We start from the raw sequence: 16,590 nt of genomic DNA on the forward strand, positions 1-16,590 counted from the left end.
AAAATATCATAAAAGCGGAAAGTGTTGTCCCTGATTAGCCTGCGCGGACTGCACAGGCTAATCTGGGACGACACTTTATGCACATGTATTAAACCCCCTTTTCTTAAAGAGCAGCTCAATTTTAAAATTGCAAATTGACTTTTGCATGCGTGATAATATTTATTTGCAATAAGCTCTTATGGATTAGCAAATATCTCCTGTCTGTTGAACTAATACACGTCTCACGTCATAATAAGTATTTAACATCCATGACTTAAACGGACCATTTAACAGATTTTGGCATGTTCTGAAGTTTGCGAACTAATGCTTTAAATTCATGTAAACATCGGAACAAAAGAGTTTCAGTTAAAAACATAAATTAACCCGTTTATGCCTAGCGTCCTGAAAAAATGACTTTGCAAACAGCGTAGGCCCAGATGAGACGCCGCATGATGCGCCGTCTCATCTGGGTCTGCGCTGTTTGTTTAAAGGAATTTCAGTAAGTAATAGTCTAAATATAGAAATACATATACTAGACATCCCTAATTTTTGAAATAAATTGGTCCAATTTAGAAGGATGGGAGAGTCCACTAGGCATAAATTGGATAAAATTGAAGAATGAAAAAAACGTTATTCACACCTGGGCTCGAACCACTGAGCCTTGGAGCAAATTCGGCCAATCGTTATGACGGGATAATGCACGTAATTTAAACTTTATATAGGTAATCTTTGTTATTTCACACGATTACACTATATTACGGATAACAACAATATGATGACGATAACAACAGAACTTTCCTAATAATACAATCGTTTCGCCTTTGTAGCGCTTTAAAATTTTCAGGCTTTTAAATCGTCAAAAAGATGCATACAATTGATATTTTAGAGCATAACATGTCCATTATTACTGTTTCCTTATAAAAAAACCCATAGCTTCAACAAAAATTTGCAATTATGAAACAATACTTTTTATCAGTTTTGTAAATTTATCAAAACGTGAACAGGTCCCATTAAATACAATCAATGTTTGAATGATATAATCTTACTATATCCACATTCCCAACGACAACTGTTAAAATATCCACAAAATATAACTGTGATTTTAAATATGACATATTAATTTTATATTAAAGACAAGATATTCAAAATTTCCTTTCGGCATCTTTCAAATGATTTACACAACATTTTACATACATGTAGTTAAGTAATTTTAGCATGAAACCTGATTTCGAGCATTTAGTACGTTGTCTTGTATAAATTGCTTTTAACCCATTTATGCCAAGCGTCTAGAAAAAAAGGCCTTGGTAAAAAGCATAGACCCAGATGAGACGCCGCATCATGCGGCGTCTCATCTGGGTCTTCGCTTTTGCTTAAAGGCATTTCTGTATGAAATATTCTAAATATAGAAATAAATATTCTAGACATCCCTAATTTTGGAAATAAATTGATCCAATTTAGAAGGATGGGCGAGTCAACTTGGTATAATAGGGAAGAAAAACAATAGTTCAAGTAAAGGGAGAATAGTACGAAAATATTATACATGTAGTTACAGCCTCACTTGGTGTACACATAGTTAAATGGTATAAACAATAAAATTGATGGTGATAACTGCATGAACTTGCTCTACGAATACCATGTTAAAATCGATACCTAGTTTTTAAGTATATGTTTCTTTGTCATCGACTGCAAATATGAGCTCGTACGAAGGTCTGCTAAATGAAAAATACCAGACAACTTTTTGGGGAGTTCTCATTTTTGTTTCCCTATTGACAGCGTAGTTGTTAAGAACAGAAAAATGTTCTGTTCAATATGGATGACAAATCACGCTCAACGTGGAATTTTCGAATACTAATAGACCATACCTGTGTACTTATGTCCATAGATACATGAAATATATATATAATAATATAATAAGTTTTTTTTCACATTTTATATAAATTCATCAATATTTGACAAAATCGTATAATCCCGCTTAAAATGAAAAAGGTAAATATATATTAATTTCTGAACGATTGCGTTGAGCGGAATTTTCTACGCAAATTACTTGACATTTTGATTTTTTATGACCAGTGTGTCCTCCGTTCCCGAGCGATTGCCCTGACATTCGGAGCTGCATTGACGTGGACGCAAACCTTTGTTCTGTCTGCCTATGTGCAGGTAGAATAAAATTAAGTTGACTAAAGCACATGCTTAATAATTGTTTTGAGAGCAATTCTTTTGAACATCCCTTACGCCATAGACATATTGTTTCTAGAATACACCCTTACGCCATAGACATATTGTTTCTAGAATACACCCTTACGCCATAGACATATTGTTTCTAGAATACACCCTTACGCCATAGACATATTGTTTCTAGAATACACCCTTACGCCATAGACATATTGTTTCTACAATACACCCTTACGCCATAGACATATTGTTTCTAGAATACACCCTTACGCCATAGACATATTTTTTCTAGAATACACCCTTACGCCATAGACATATTGTTTCTAGAATACACCCTTACGCCATAGACATATTGTTTCTAGAATACACCCTTACGCCATAGACATATTGTTTCTAGAATACACCCTTACGCCATAGACATATTGTTTCTAGAATACACCCTTACGCCATAGACATATTGTTTCTAGAATACACCCTTACGCCATAGACATATTGTTTCTACAATACACCCTTACGCCATAGACATATTGTTTCTAGAATACACCCTTACGCCATAGACATATTTTTTCTAGAATACACCCTTACGCCATAGACATATTGTTTCTAGAATACACCCTTACGCCATAGACATATTGTTTCTAGAATACACCCTTACGCCATAGACATATTGTTTCTAGAATACACCCTTACGCCATAGACATATTGTTTCTAGAATACACCCTTACGCCATAGACATATTGTTTCTAGAATACACCCTTACGCCATAGACATATTGTTTCTAGAATACACCCTTACGCCATAGACATATTGTTTCTAGAATACACCCTTACGCCATAGACATATTGTTTCTAGAATACAGTACGATGCATACTATATCACAATAAGCATAACGCAAATTGACCAAAGCTTGATTAACCGCCTGTCAACAGTCAATGCAACGCGTCATGGGTTAAATACACTTTAGGATCACATATTTGACGTTATGTTTCAAAGTTATCGCAACTACTGGATTAAAACATATATCGGTTTTTAAAACACAAAAATATCACCAGAAGATTACCAGAAAGTACGTCATTCAAGATACTCGACAACATATGTTTTCATTTCATGCCAATTTAATTGATCAAGTCATACTTGTTAAAAGCAAGTTTAAAAAATAAACATGTATACACCTTGTCATTGAATTTCATAAAACAAATTCTTATGTTTGTTTTATTGAACCTCAGATTCAATGTATGTGATGTATTAAAATGTTGTTTTTTTCATCAAAATGCGTTAAAATTAAATTTTTCTTCAAAAACGCACGTATCGCCAAATCAACTGTACCCAAATAGCGATTATAAATGCCCAACAACAATAAAAATATACTTTTAGGCATGACATGATTTACGTTAATACTAAACACAACGAAATTTTATCTATGTTTTTTGGTATTGCTAGCGATTGCTTATATGAAAATTATATTCATTGATTGAGAAAATCGTTCACAGAGTGATCCGAAACGAACAAAGAAACCAACATGCATTCAAGTTGTAAACATTGTCTGAAATATTTATTATGTTCTGTTTTGATATTAATAACCTATTGTTGTTCGCGTTCGTGAAAAACATCAAGATTAAAAACATTAACCTTAAACATAACTATCTCTACTAATTATACCATGATTCTAGGTGGCAACATGACAACTCTATCCCCCGGCTGCAGGCCACTGGAGTGTCTGTTAGACTGTGGGGATTCTCCAACGTATATGAAGGACGAAACCGGATCTAATTAGATTGCAATATGCTAGTTGCCCAGAACAAAATATCAATGTACTTATAAAAACTCAACAACGTTGCAACTTATAAAGGGCATCAAATTTCAGCGTTGGTTGCAATGTTTGGTTCTAATTCACTGATTCGTACTTAATTGGCCGATTTCTAAACTTATGCGAAATATGTTGATTATCTATATGTAACCAACTTTTTCTGTAGAATTATTAGTGTATTTAACAACTGCAGGTACCTAGCGTAAACGCGAACGTAGCATTTGGTCGTTATTTATACATCTAAAAAGAGGTGGCACCCGTGATTTACAGCCGTGTGTGTATGTTCTGGATCCAAGTACTCATTCAGATCCAACGCATTCGATTTCATGTTCGGATAACTCTCCAGGAATATATTTTGAGACAAGTCATACAAAAACGACTTTAAAGCACGAAAGATTATTTACCATATACATTATAAGTGAATTGTGTTTGGTTGTCTTTTTAGACAATGTGAAGTAGTTAGTCTTTTGAATTTTCACAACGCGAATGATGCTGTTTTCTTGTGGTCGCGTACAATGTACATGGTGTATATACCATGACCCGTCAGCCGAATCAACAGGCATCAATCATCATTAGCAACACCACCGAAACAATCTAATATTTAATAATCAACATACTTATACATGTACCAGACCAAACATGGACATACAAACATCAACGTACAGTTGCGTAAACAAACACAATAATATTGGTGAGTTTAAAAGAACAATTTTTGTTATCGTGTGGAACGCTTTTGAAGGCACGTGTCAATAGTCTGTCAATTCGCAAACAACTTCGCAGCATACATTTAGGTATAAACCAACAAATTGACGTACAAAGCACACATTTTTAACAATGATAGCATAGTTTATGTTCAGAAATGAAATATTATATTTCTCTGCCTCACAATCAAATCCACGCTTTTACGAAACCGACCTGAATGTATCATACATACTATATTGTGTGTGCAGAAAGTGTCCTCCCAGATTAGCCTGTGTAGTCCGAAAAGTCTAATCATGGCCGAAGCTTTCCGCTTGAAAACGGTTTTCGTTAACACGAGACTTCATTTTAAAGAAAAGTTTCATCAAAGCTTACCGTGTCTTCCATTACTAGCCTGAGAAAATTGCGCACATACATTAAACCCAGTTTTACAGATTAATGCTCGTGTGTTTTCTTTCCTTTAAATAACGCTTATTTTCAACTTCTAAGTAAAGATAAAATACAGTTTCAGCACGTTAACTGATTATTTAGGATATGGTAAACACTAGTAGCAATACACTGAGTTGGCATCAGTGTATCAATTATATAGAAGTGTTGGATTTCCTTATATTCTGGTATACTTTAAATTCGAAAGAAATACCGTCTTCTTCGTGATAGGTATCGGAAGTGGCGTCGTTTCTGAAAAAGTTAATTATGGAACGTTTCAGCGCGTGTGTAATCGTGAAGCAACACGGATTTAATAAATCCGTCTGTGTCTTTCACCAATTATAGCCTTTAAACAACTAATAATTTAATAATTAGCACTACATCGTGTTTATAAAGTTTTTTTATTTAAATGCTTCACTAACTTCTTCAAACTCGTTAAGATAACTGGACAAAGTAAGTAAATATATTGAAATTTAAACCGCACATGCGACATGTAATCCCTACTTTACTTCTCGGAAGTCGTCATCAAAAGGCGGGAAAAATGTGTCAGACGGAAAGTCCTTGTACACGTGAGTGAGATAGATTCGTCCACAGAGCGGATGAGACAGGCACTCCTGCAGTAAACAAAACAATTGTTAGACTCGTCTAAGAGAGTGGATAAAGAAGGCGCTACTGTACACGTGTAGTCCATCAATTAAATCAATTAAACCCTATTTAAATAGACTCAACCATATTGCAGGTAAGATAGGCATCTTTTAAGTACATAACACATCAGTATTATAGAATCGTTCACAGGTTTTAGACTAACCATCCCCTTGGGACGTTAATGCTCAACAAACGTTATTATAGTAGCTTGTGTCACCCGAATTCAGATGCTTAAATAAATTCAAGCTATATTATTTTGAGCATCGAGCATACATACTTTAGCAATATCACTTTATCACGTGGTCGAATGGTCTCAATTCACTTTAGCCTTGCTTCTGGGAAAGCGGACCTAAATCATGTGCATGAAGTGTCGTATCAGATGTGCATGAAGTGTCGTATCAGATGTGCATGAAGTAACGTATCAGATGTGCATGAAGTGTCGTATCAGATGTGCATGAAGTGTCGTATCAGATGTGCATGAAGTGTCGTATCAGATGTGCATGAAGTGTCGTATCAGATGTGCATGAAGTTTCGTATCAGATGTGCATGAAGTGTCGTGTCAGATGTGCATGAAGTGTCGTATCAGATGTGCATGAAGTGTCGTATCAGATGTGCATGAAGTGTCGTATCAGATGTGCATGAAGTGTCGAATCAGATGTGCATGAAGTGTCGTGTCAGATGTGCATGAAGTGTCGTGTCAGATGTGCATGAAGTGTCGTATCAGATGTGCATGAAGTTTCGCATCAGATGTGCATATAATGTCGTATCAGATGTGCATGAAGTGTCGTATCAGATGTGCATGAAGTGTCGTATCAGTTGTGCATGAAGTGTCGTGTCAGATGTGAATGAAGTGTCGTGTCAGATGTGCATGGAGTGTATTATCAGATGTGCATGAAGTGTCGTATCAGATGTGCATGAAGTGTCGTGTCAGATGTGCATGAAGTGTCGTATCAGATGTGCATGAAGTGTCGTATCAGATGTGCGTGAAGTGTCGTATCAGATGTGCATGAAGTGTCGTATCATATGTGCGTGAAGTGTCGTATAGGATGTGAATGAAGTGTCGTATCAGATGTGCATGAAGTGTCGTATCAGATTTACATGAAGTGTCGTATGAGATGTGCATGCAGTGTCGTATCAGATTTGCATGAAGTGTCGTATCATATGTGCATGAAGTGTCGTATCAGATGTGCATGAAGTGTCGTATCATTTGTGCATGAAGTGTCGTATCAGATGTGCATGAAGTGTCGAATCAAATGTGCATGAAATTTCGTATCAGATTTGCATGAAGTGTCGTGTCAGATGTGCATGAAGTGTCGTATCAGATGTGCATGAAGTGTCGTATCAGATGTGCATGAAGTGTCGTATCAGATGTGCATGAAGTGTCGTATCAGATGTGCATGAAGTGAAGTATCAGATGTGCATGAAGTGTCGTATCAGATTTGCATGAAGTGTCGTGTCAGATGTGCATGAAGTGTCGTATCAGATGTGCATGAAGTGTCGTATCAGATGTGCATGAAGTGTCGTATCAGATGTGCATGAAGTGTCGTGTCAGGTTTGCGTGAAGTGTCGTGTCCGATGTGCATGAAGTGTCGTATCAGATGTGCATGAAGTGCCGTATCAGATGTGCACAAAGTGTCGTATCAGATGTGCATGAAGTGTCGTATCAGATTTGCATGAAATGTCGTGTCAGATGTGCATGAAGTGTCGTATCAGATCTGCAAGAAGTGTCGTGTCAGATGTGCATGAAGTGTCGTGTCAGATGTGCATGAAGTGTCGTGTCAGATGTGCATGAAGTGTCGTATCAGATGTGCATGAAGTGTCGTATCAGATGTGCATGAAGTGTCGTGTCAGATGTGCATGAAGTGTCGTGTCAGATGTGCATGAAGTGTCGTATCAGATGTGCATGAAGTGTCGTATCAGATGTGCATGAAGTGTCGTATCAGATGTGCATGAAGTGTCGAATCAGATGTGCATGAAGTGTCGTGTCAGATGTGCATGAAGTGTCGTGTCAGATGTGAATGAAGTGTCGTATCAGATGTGCATGAAGTCTCGCATCAGATGTGCATATAGTGTCGTATCAGATGTGCATGAAGTGTCGTATCAGTTGTGCATGAAGTGTCGTGTCAGATGTGAATGAAGTGTCGTGTCAGATGTGCATGGAGTGTATTATCAGATGTGCATGAAGTGTCGTATCAGATGTGCATGAAGTGTCGTGTCAGATGTGCATGAAGTGTCGTATAGGATGTGAATGAAGTGTCGTATCAGATGTGCATGAAGTGTCGTATCAGATTTACATGAAGTGTCGTATCAGAATTGCATGCAGTGTCGTATCAGATTTGCATGAAGTGTCGTATCAGATGTGCATGAAGTGTCGTATCAGATGTGCATGAAGTGTCGTATCATTTGTGCTTGAAGTGTCGTATCAGATGTGCATGAAGTGTCGTATCCAATGTGCATGAAATTTCGTATCAGATTTGCATGAAGTGTCGTGTCAGATGTGCATGAAGTGTCGTATCAGATGTGCATGAAGTGTCGTATCAGATGTGCATGAAGTGTCGTATCAGATGTGCATGAAGTGTCGTATCAGATTTGCATGAAGTGTCGTATCAGATGTGCATGAAGTGTCGTATCAGATGTGCATGAAGTGTCGTATCAGATGTGCATGAAGTGTCGTATCAGATGTGCATGAAGTTTCGTATCAGATGTGCATGAAGTGTCGTATCAGATGTGCATGAAGTGTCGTGTCAGATGTGCATGAAGTGTCGTGTCAGATGTGCATGAAGTGTCGTATCAGATGTGCATGAAGTGTCGTATCAGATGTGCATGAAGTGTCGTATCAGATGTGCATGAAGTGTCGAATCAGATGTGCATGAAGTGTCGTGTCAGATGTGCATGAAGTGTCGTGTCAGATGTGCATGAAGTGTCGTATCAGATGTGCATGAAGTTTCGCATCAGATGTGCATATAATGTCGTATCAGATGTGCATGAAGTGTCGTATCAGATGTGCATGAAGTGTCGTATCAGTTGTGCATGAAGTGTCGTGTCAGATGTGAATGAAGTGTCGTGTCAGATGTGCATGGAGTGTATTATCAGATGTGCATGAAGTGTCGTATCAGATGTGCATGAAGTGTCGTGTCAGATGTGCATGAAGTGTCGTATCAGATGTGCATGAAGTGTCGTATCAGATGTGCGTGAAGTGTCGTATCAGATGTGCATGAAGTGTCGTATCATATGTGCGTGAAGTGTCGTATAGGATGTGAATGAAGTGTCGTATCAGATGTGCATGAAGTGTCGTATCAGATTTACATGAAGTGTCGTATGAGATGTGCATGCAGTGTCGTATCAGATTTGCATGAAGTGTCGTATCATATGTGCATGAAGTGTCGTATCAGATGTGCATGAAGTGTCGTATCATTTGTGCATGAAGTGTCGTATCAGATGTGCATGAAGTGTCGAATCAAATGTGCATGAAATTTCGTATCAGATTTGCATGAAGTGTCGTGTCAGATGTGCATGAAGTGTCGTATCAGATGTGCATGAAGTGTCGTATCAGATGTGCATGAAGTGTCGTATCAGATGTGCATGAAGTGTCGTATCAGATGTGCATGAAGTGAAGTATCAGATGTGCATGAAGTGTCGTATCAGATTTGCATGAAGTGTCGTGTCAGATGTGCATGAAGTGTCGTATCAGATGTGCATGAAGTGTCGTATCAGATGTGCATGAAGTGTCGTATCAGATGTGCATGAAGTGTCGTGTCAGGTTTGCGTGAAGTGTCGTGTCCGATGTGCATGAAGTGTCGTATCAGATGTGCATGAAGTGCCGTATCAGATGTGCACAAAGTGTCGTATCAGATGTGCATGAAGTGTCGTATCAGATTTGCATGAAATGTCGTGTCAGATGTGCATGAAGTGTCGTATCAGATCTGCATGAAGTGTCGTGTCAGATGTGCATGAAGTGTCGTGTCAGATGTGCATGAAGTGTCGTGTCAGATGTGCATGAAGTGTCGTATCAGATGTGCATGAAGTGTCGTATCAGATGTGCATGAAGTGTCGTGTCAGATGTGCATGAAGTGTCGTGTCAGATGTGCATGAAGTGTCGTATCAGATGTGCATGAAGTGTCGTATCAGATGTGCATGAAGTGTCGTATCAGATGTGCATGAAGTGTCGAATCAGATGTGCATGAAGTGTCGTGTCAGATGTGCATGAAGTGTCGTGTCAGATGTGAATGAAGTGTCGTATCAGATGTGCATGAAGTCTCGCATCAGATGTGCATATAGTGTCGTATCAGATGTGCATGAAGTGTCGTATCAGTTGTGCATGAAGTGTCGTGTCAGATGTGAATGAAGTGTCGTGTCAGATGTGCATGGAGTGTATTATCAGATGTGCATGAAGTGTCGTATCAGATGTGCATGAAGTGTCGTGTCAGATGTGCATGAAGTGTCGTATCAGATGTGCATGAAGTGTCGTATCAGATGTGCGTGAAGTGTCGTATCAGATGTGCATGAAGTGTCGTATCATATGTGCGTGAAGTGTCGTATAGGATGTGAATGAAGTGTCGTATCAGATGTGCATGAAGTGTCGTATCAGATTTACATGAAGTGTCGTATCAGAATTGCATGCAGTGTCGTATCAGATTTGCATGAAGTGTCGTATCAGATGTGCATGAAGTGTCGTATCAGATGTGCATGAAGTGTCGTATCATTTGTGCTTGAAGTGTCGTATCAGATGTGCATGAAGTGTCGTATCCAATGTGCATGAAATTTCGTATCAGATTTGCATGAAGTGTCGTGTCAGATGTGCATGAAGTGTCGTATCAGATGTGCATGAAGTGTCGTATCAGATGTGCATGAAGTGTCGTATCAGATGTGCATGAAGTGTCGTATCAGATTTGCATGAAGTGTCGTGTCAGATGTGCATGAAGTGTCGTATCAGATGTGCATGAAGTGTCGTATCAGATGTGCATGAAGTGTCGTATCAGATGTGCATGAAGTGTCGTATCAGATGTGCATGAAGTGTCGTGTCAGGTTTGCGTGAAGTGTCGTGTCAGATGTGCATGAAGTGTCGTATCAGATGTGCATGAAGTGCCGTATCAGATGTGCACAAAGTGTCGTATCAGATGTGCATGAAGTGTCGTATAAGATTTGCATGAAATGTCGTGTCAGATGTGCATGAAGTGTCGTATCAGAATTGCATGAAGTGTCGTATCAGATCTGCATGAAGTGTCGTGTCAGATGTGCATGAAGTGTCGTGTCAGATATGCATGCAGTGTCGTGTCAGATGTGCATGAAGTGTCGTATCAGATGTGCATGAAGTGTCGTATCAGATGTGCATGAAGTGTCGTGTCAGATGTGCATGAAGTGTCGTGTCAGATGTGCAAGAAGTGTCGTATCAGATGTGCATGAAATATCGTGTCAGATGTGCATGAAGTGTCGTATCAGATGTGCATGAAGTGTCGTGTCAGATGTGCGTGAAGTGTCGTATCAGATGTGCATGAAGTGAATCAGATGTGCATGAAGTGTCGTATCAGATGTGCATGAAGTGTCGTATCAGATGTGCATGAAGTGTCGTATCAGATGTGCATGAAGTGTCGCATCAGATGTGCATGAAGTGTCGTGTCAAGTTTGCGTAGTCCGTACAGGCTAATGTGAAGTGTCGTGTCCGATGTGCATGAAGTGTCGTGTCAGATGTGCATGAAGTGTCGTATCAGATGTGCATGAAGTGTCGTATCAGATGTGCATGAAGTGTCGTGTCAGATGTGCATGAAGTGTCGTATCAGATGTGCGCAGTCCGTACAGTCTAATTAGGGACGTTACTTTATGTATACGTTGGATTTTCGCTACAAAACAATAGGAAGGTGTAGTCAGAAATTAGCCTGGGAAAACACACCAAGCACTATACGCACATGCATTATGCTCATGTTTGTTCTGAAAGAGATATTTTGCCTCGAATATTAGGCTTTATGACTATCAGATTATCATATTTGTATTTTGGTATTAGGTTTATTTCAGAAACAATAAGTATTAAAAGTCTTATACCTGGTATATGCCTGCACCACCCATTATCCAGACGCTGTCCACTTTTCTGTTCCGGTTCAGATTTGCGATGTACTCCAGAGCCTCAGGTACACTTCCGGCCACCGTCAGAAGATTCGGGTGTGTCTTGATACTACAAGCGTAAATGCACATGCGGAATTGCGATATGACAATACATTTGATAATTTGTTACTTTATCAGACACCTTTTTACAAAGAAAACGTGCAGTATTATTTAGCTGATACTATACTTGTACTTGTTTTATAGCCTCGTGCCTAAAAAAGTGATAATGATGCTGCTCTATTGTTTCTTAGCCGTTGTGAACTTAAAAAGTAATTAAATCAAATAATGATTAATAGTATTGGCTTTGGTTATAAATAATGATGCTTTGAAGTCGGGTTTTATTTCCAAGTGTATTTTAGTGACCTTGTTTACATATTTTCATTTTTCGCATGCCATACACATGTGTTGCTAAGTGCACGGTTTACGGATGCTGACGACATTCTAGAATGACAATTGAAATAGCATAGGCTGCAGAACATGAGGTAGACGCACCTTGGGTCACGTGACTGACTACAGACGATGTGATATACGCCTCCATAGCTCGCCTGAAAGTCCGTACATCCCGCCCAGCTCTTACGGCCATGTACATGTACAATCATCAAACTGGAGTCTGGATTAAAATACAACAACTGTAAATGGATATAAAGAACATGAAGGGACTATCAACATAATTCATGTCTTTATTTGAATGACAAACATTAACGATAGTAATCTTGTGTAATCCATTAAACGTTCTTCTCAATAACTAAAAATGTGTTTAGGGTTAACTTAATCATGGAAAACGGGAAAACTTAGGCTGGAACACTTTAAATCAATCAATTTAGCCGCTGTGCTATATGGGCCGTGTTCTTGGAAAATGGAGCTTTTTACATTTGCGTACAGTGTTAGCCTGTAAAGTCCGCAAACTTCCCGCTGATATTCTACTTTCGGTTAAAAGTCTATTCCTAGCGAAAATCGGTTTAGGTGGAAAGTGTCTTTCCTCATCGCGGACTGCATGGCTAATGTGTGGCGACATTTAAACGAAAATGCAATAATACTCGTTTTTACAGACCGAGTCTCATGTTTACAATATTACCTTTCTTGTGTGTGGATGTGGTCTTTAAATAATACTCAAAATCGGCCCTGTAAACAGACATAAACTTGCAAGCATAGTAGGTAAAGAAAAATGAGCTTTGTTTTGGGAAAACTGGTCTTAATGCGTGTGCGCAAAGTGTAATCCCAGATATGCCGGTATAAGTGTAGATTGTCATCCCCCTTTCTGAAAAAAAGCTGGATTTTCGGATAGAAGCGATATCCTTACGGGTAAATTACATATCCGCATAAAGTGTCGTATCTAATTAGCCAATGCGGACTGTAGAGGCTAAAGTGGGATGACACTTTACGCACATGCATTTAGCCCAGTTTTACTAAAGCGAGGTTGATTTTGTTCCTGTATTCAATAGTCAAACAGCAACGTTGTATATGGACAGCAATTTAAAATGTCGTAAGCAGACAGAGTGAAGATAACTATTTACAAATCGATATTTTATTGCTTATTGTTGACGGATTATTTAGTTCTTTGTACATAAGTTTATGTCTACGCATATATTGTTTTTAATTTTTGAGACAAATCAAACTTCGTCCTGAGAAAAATTGACTTAATGCATGTGCGTGAAGTCACGTCAAAATTAACAAGGGACTAAACTTTCCGCCTAAACCGGGTTTTCGTTTAGCAGATATCTCCTTTATACCGAGAGATCCGTAAAAGCGGAATGTGTACACAGGCTAAAATCGGACGACACTTTTTGCAAATGCATGCAGCCCATTTTTTCCCAAAACTATTCGTATACTTACTTCAATTTTGGCCATGGCAGATCACCCTGGTAGCCAATGCCTCTGTTGTTATGACACATTGCTGCCATCATATTGAAAGTGATTATACCGTTCGTGGTGGAGACATTTTGTTCCATGATGTCCATGGGCCAACGAAAGACTCTTTAATAGTGCGTCACACTGGCCCTGCAAATGATATCAGCTCTGCATTAGTAATGACCATTCGATTGGTTGCAGTTCAATTAATACAACAAAGTTAATGCAACAATTGATGAAACTAAATTCACTAATTCAGTTACATACTCTTTTATCTTTCTATTAAACGTCCGTATTATTTTAAGTCAAATAATGACGACGATTTCAATTTATAAATCGTTTCAAAATAAATCTGTACAAAATATTGTTTTGCGTCGTTTTGCTGTCGTTTATAGACGGACAATATTTGGTTTTGTACTAACATCTTTAATACAAAGCATCTTAAAGATTTTCGTCACGTTCAACATAAGTACACCAAATTGCTTTGTGAAGAACCTTTTTGAATGTATACATTCATTTATAATCTGCAAAAGGCCATTGGCTGATATCTTTTTAGACACACGTTCACTTTTTTATTTATTCTTCAGTAAAAGTGAAGCTTGGCTAGCCATAAAATGTATAAAAAAACATACTTTGCATTGGCCGTTCATAGGAGGTGATTCAAGTTTTGATAATTATATGTCTATGGTGTTCAGTAGTTAACACAGTAGATAAGACCGAAATAAAAACGTCATAAAATAGTTTATGGAGTTCCATTGATTGCTATTTTAAAGTTAAATTTAAAAATACATATTCATCTGCGTGAAAATTTATTTGATTAGTATTAAACATTTTGTATTTTTTACCACAGAAAAAGCACAATGTAATATTTAAGTGTTGTTGTATAAATGTTCTTTTATAACATGTGCTATACACTGTTTCATGTGTTGATATATGGCTGTTAAAATTGCGCTAGTATAATGTTGATTATAATCTGTGTTATTATCTTTCAACAGTGTCGCTGAGGTTTTCCGAAATACCTTATAATATATGTCCAGAATCACAACGCAGATAATTGGTTAAACAAAACTGCATAATACAATAGATAGTGTCTGTTGAAACTAAATCAAATGAACACGATTACGGTGTGCCCTTAACCGTACTATGTCAACGTAAACTCGTGATACTAATTTGTTTCAATTATCTGATAACTTGTAGTTCATGGCGAGTTCACAATCTTGCGTGAAGTGGTTTACGGTACTGGTAGTATACGGACAATGAATAAGAATAATTAGTCTCGCTCTGGGAAAACTGGGCTTAATGCATGTGCATAAAGATTCGTCCCAGATTAGCCCGTGCAGTCTGAAAAAGCTTACCATGGACGACCCTTTTCGCCTATACTGGATTGAGTTGAGAAGAAACTTCCTTTAAACAAAAAAGCGGACTGCACAGGCTTATTCTGGACGAATATTTACGCACATGCATTAAGCCCTGTTTTCCCAGAGCGAGGCTCACATGTATAATATATGGCCCGGCAATCATCGCAATAAATAAAGAACCCCGAGCTACAATAAGGTTTCTATTATGCAGATGCAAATTAAAAAGGGACATGTTTTTGTATATTTGCATAACGTTAATCAACACATGACGACGGCTTTGATTTATTCAAATAAATATTACAGTCCTGAAGCTGTCTAAAGTGATCACGTGCGTTGTGTACCTTAATCTTATTTGGGAACTACATTTTGGTTATGTTTGATGTGTTAGGTTTTTCACACTGTTTGAGTACCTTAACACATAGTAACATACTGATCGGGTATTTCCTTTTAGTGGGACCATTTCCGATCTGGAAAAAATGAATAGGGGACAATGCATACGGAACACCTGTTTCATTTTTTAGTGCCCATTATGGTAGTGAAATTCCTATTGCCAACAAAACTAACAACAAAAATACGATTGTGTATTACAACAAAGTTAATTCAAGTATTGTAAGGGCTAAAACAGCGCGTTTTTATGTATTTAATTTATTTATTTAAAAAAACATAGTCACGTCCACAACATAAATAAAATTTAAACCTAAAATCGTAAGGTGAAACATGGCTTACCTTAACCGTATAATACATAAACGATCCGTTGAATAAAATACCAATATTTCGTAAACACATGTACACCGTAACTGTCGAGGTTAACAGCTATATTGAGTTCACCAAAATTCACACGGAAGCACCCAAGCGCGTCAAGTACACACGGAAAGTAAATCGTTATAGATTCGACAAATACAGGTTTGCACAGGTGTATTAAAAGTAATGTTTAACATGGACACGCGCAAAACATGCGTGGTTGTTTACTAGCTATGTTAAGGGCGTTTAATATGTCTGTTAAGTCAATTTTTTCGCAAAAGTGTTTCTTTTTTTACATTTTATTTTCATTTATAAATGCAAAGAAGGTAAAGTCTAACACTAATTCATTCACGTTTGATATATAGAAAACTCGTTATGTGATTTTAACTGTGTTATTGTAGGGCGTGAGACGTTTGATATATAGAAAACTCGTTATGTGATTTTAACTGTGTTATTGTAGGGCGTGAGACGTTTGATATATAGAAAACTCGTTATGTGATTTTAACTGTGTTATTGTAGGGCGTGAGACGTTTGATATATAGAAAACTCGTTATGTGATTTTAACTGTGTTATTGTAGGGCGTGAGACGTTTAACTGTGTTATTGTAGGGGCGTGAGACGTTTGCGATGTATGACGGGTATTGCGAGTAGTAGTAAAAAAGTTAAATAGAAGGAATACTATGACATAAAAAGCCAAATACAGAAGGATTGCTTGTTTTATGGATCGTATATGTTTTTGAGGTGGGCACTTTTATTTCTGCGATTTACATTCTGCGTAAAACACACATGACAAGGAAAGTAAAAGGCTTCATTCCACAAA

At 37.8% G+C, this 16,590-nt stretch overlaps 2 protein-coding genes across 13 annotated transcripts in view; one reads left to right on the top strand and one right to left on the bottom strand.

The window, feature by feature from the left end:
- LOC127867056 (uncharacterized) overlaps positions 1 to 16,590 on the top strand; it is a 401,999-nt gene that overhangs the window by 324,245 nt on the left and 61,164 nt on the right. The window lies entirely within an intron of this gene.
- Positions 1 to 16,590, bottom strand: part of LOC127867051 (dihydrofolate reductase-like) — a 407,711-nt gene that overhangs the window by 315,362 nt on the left and 75,759 nt on the right. For 2 of the 12 annotated variants that reach the window (XM_052407978.1, XM_052407994.1), the window contains exon 7: positions 4,547 to 5,335. The exons of 2 other annotated variants lie outside the window; for them this stretch is intronic. In XM_052407978.1, the coding sequence (XP_052263938.1) occupies positions 5,239 to 5,335 (97 nt within the window). In that variant the 3' untranslated portion in view covers positions 4,547 to 5,238. Of the gene's footprint in view, positions 1 to 4,546; positions 5,336 to 5,567; positions 5,698 to 12,316; positions 12,435 to 12,899; positions 12,947 to 13,657; positions 13,823 to 14,304; positions 14,381 to 14,691; positions 14,790 to 15,440; positions 15,480 to 15,756; positions 15,891 to 16,590 lie in introns of those variants that run through there. 8 more of the 12 variants (XM_052407989.1, XM_052407992.1, XM_052407990.1 and 5 more) reach the window with 8 other exon arrangements.

Source organism: Dreissena polymorpha, chromosome 2 (genome assembly GCF_020536995.1).
Source record: "Dreissena polymorpha isolate Duluth1 chromosome 2, UMN_Dpol_1.0, whole genome shotgun sequence".
Lineage (NCBI taxonomy): Eukaryota > Metazoa > Mollusca > Bivalvia > Myida > Dreissenidae > Dreissena > Dreissena polymorpha.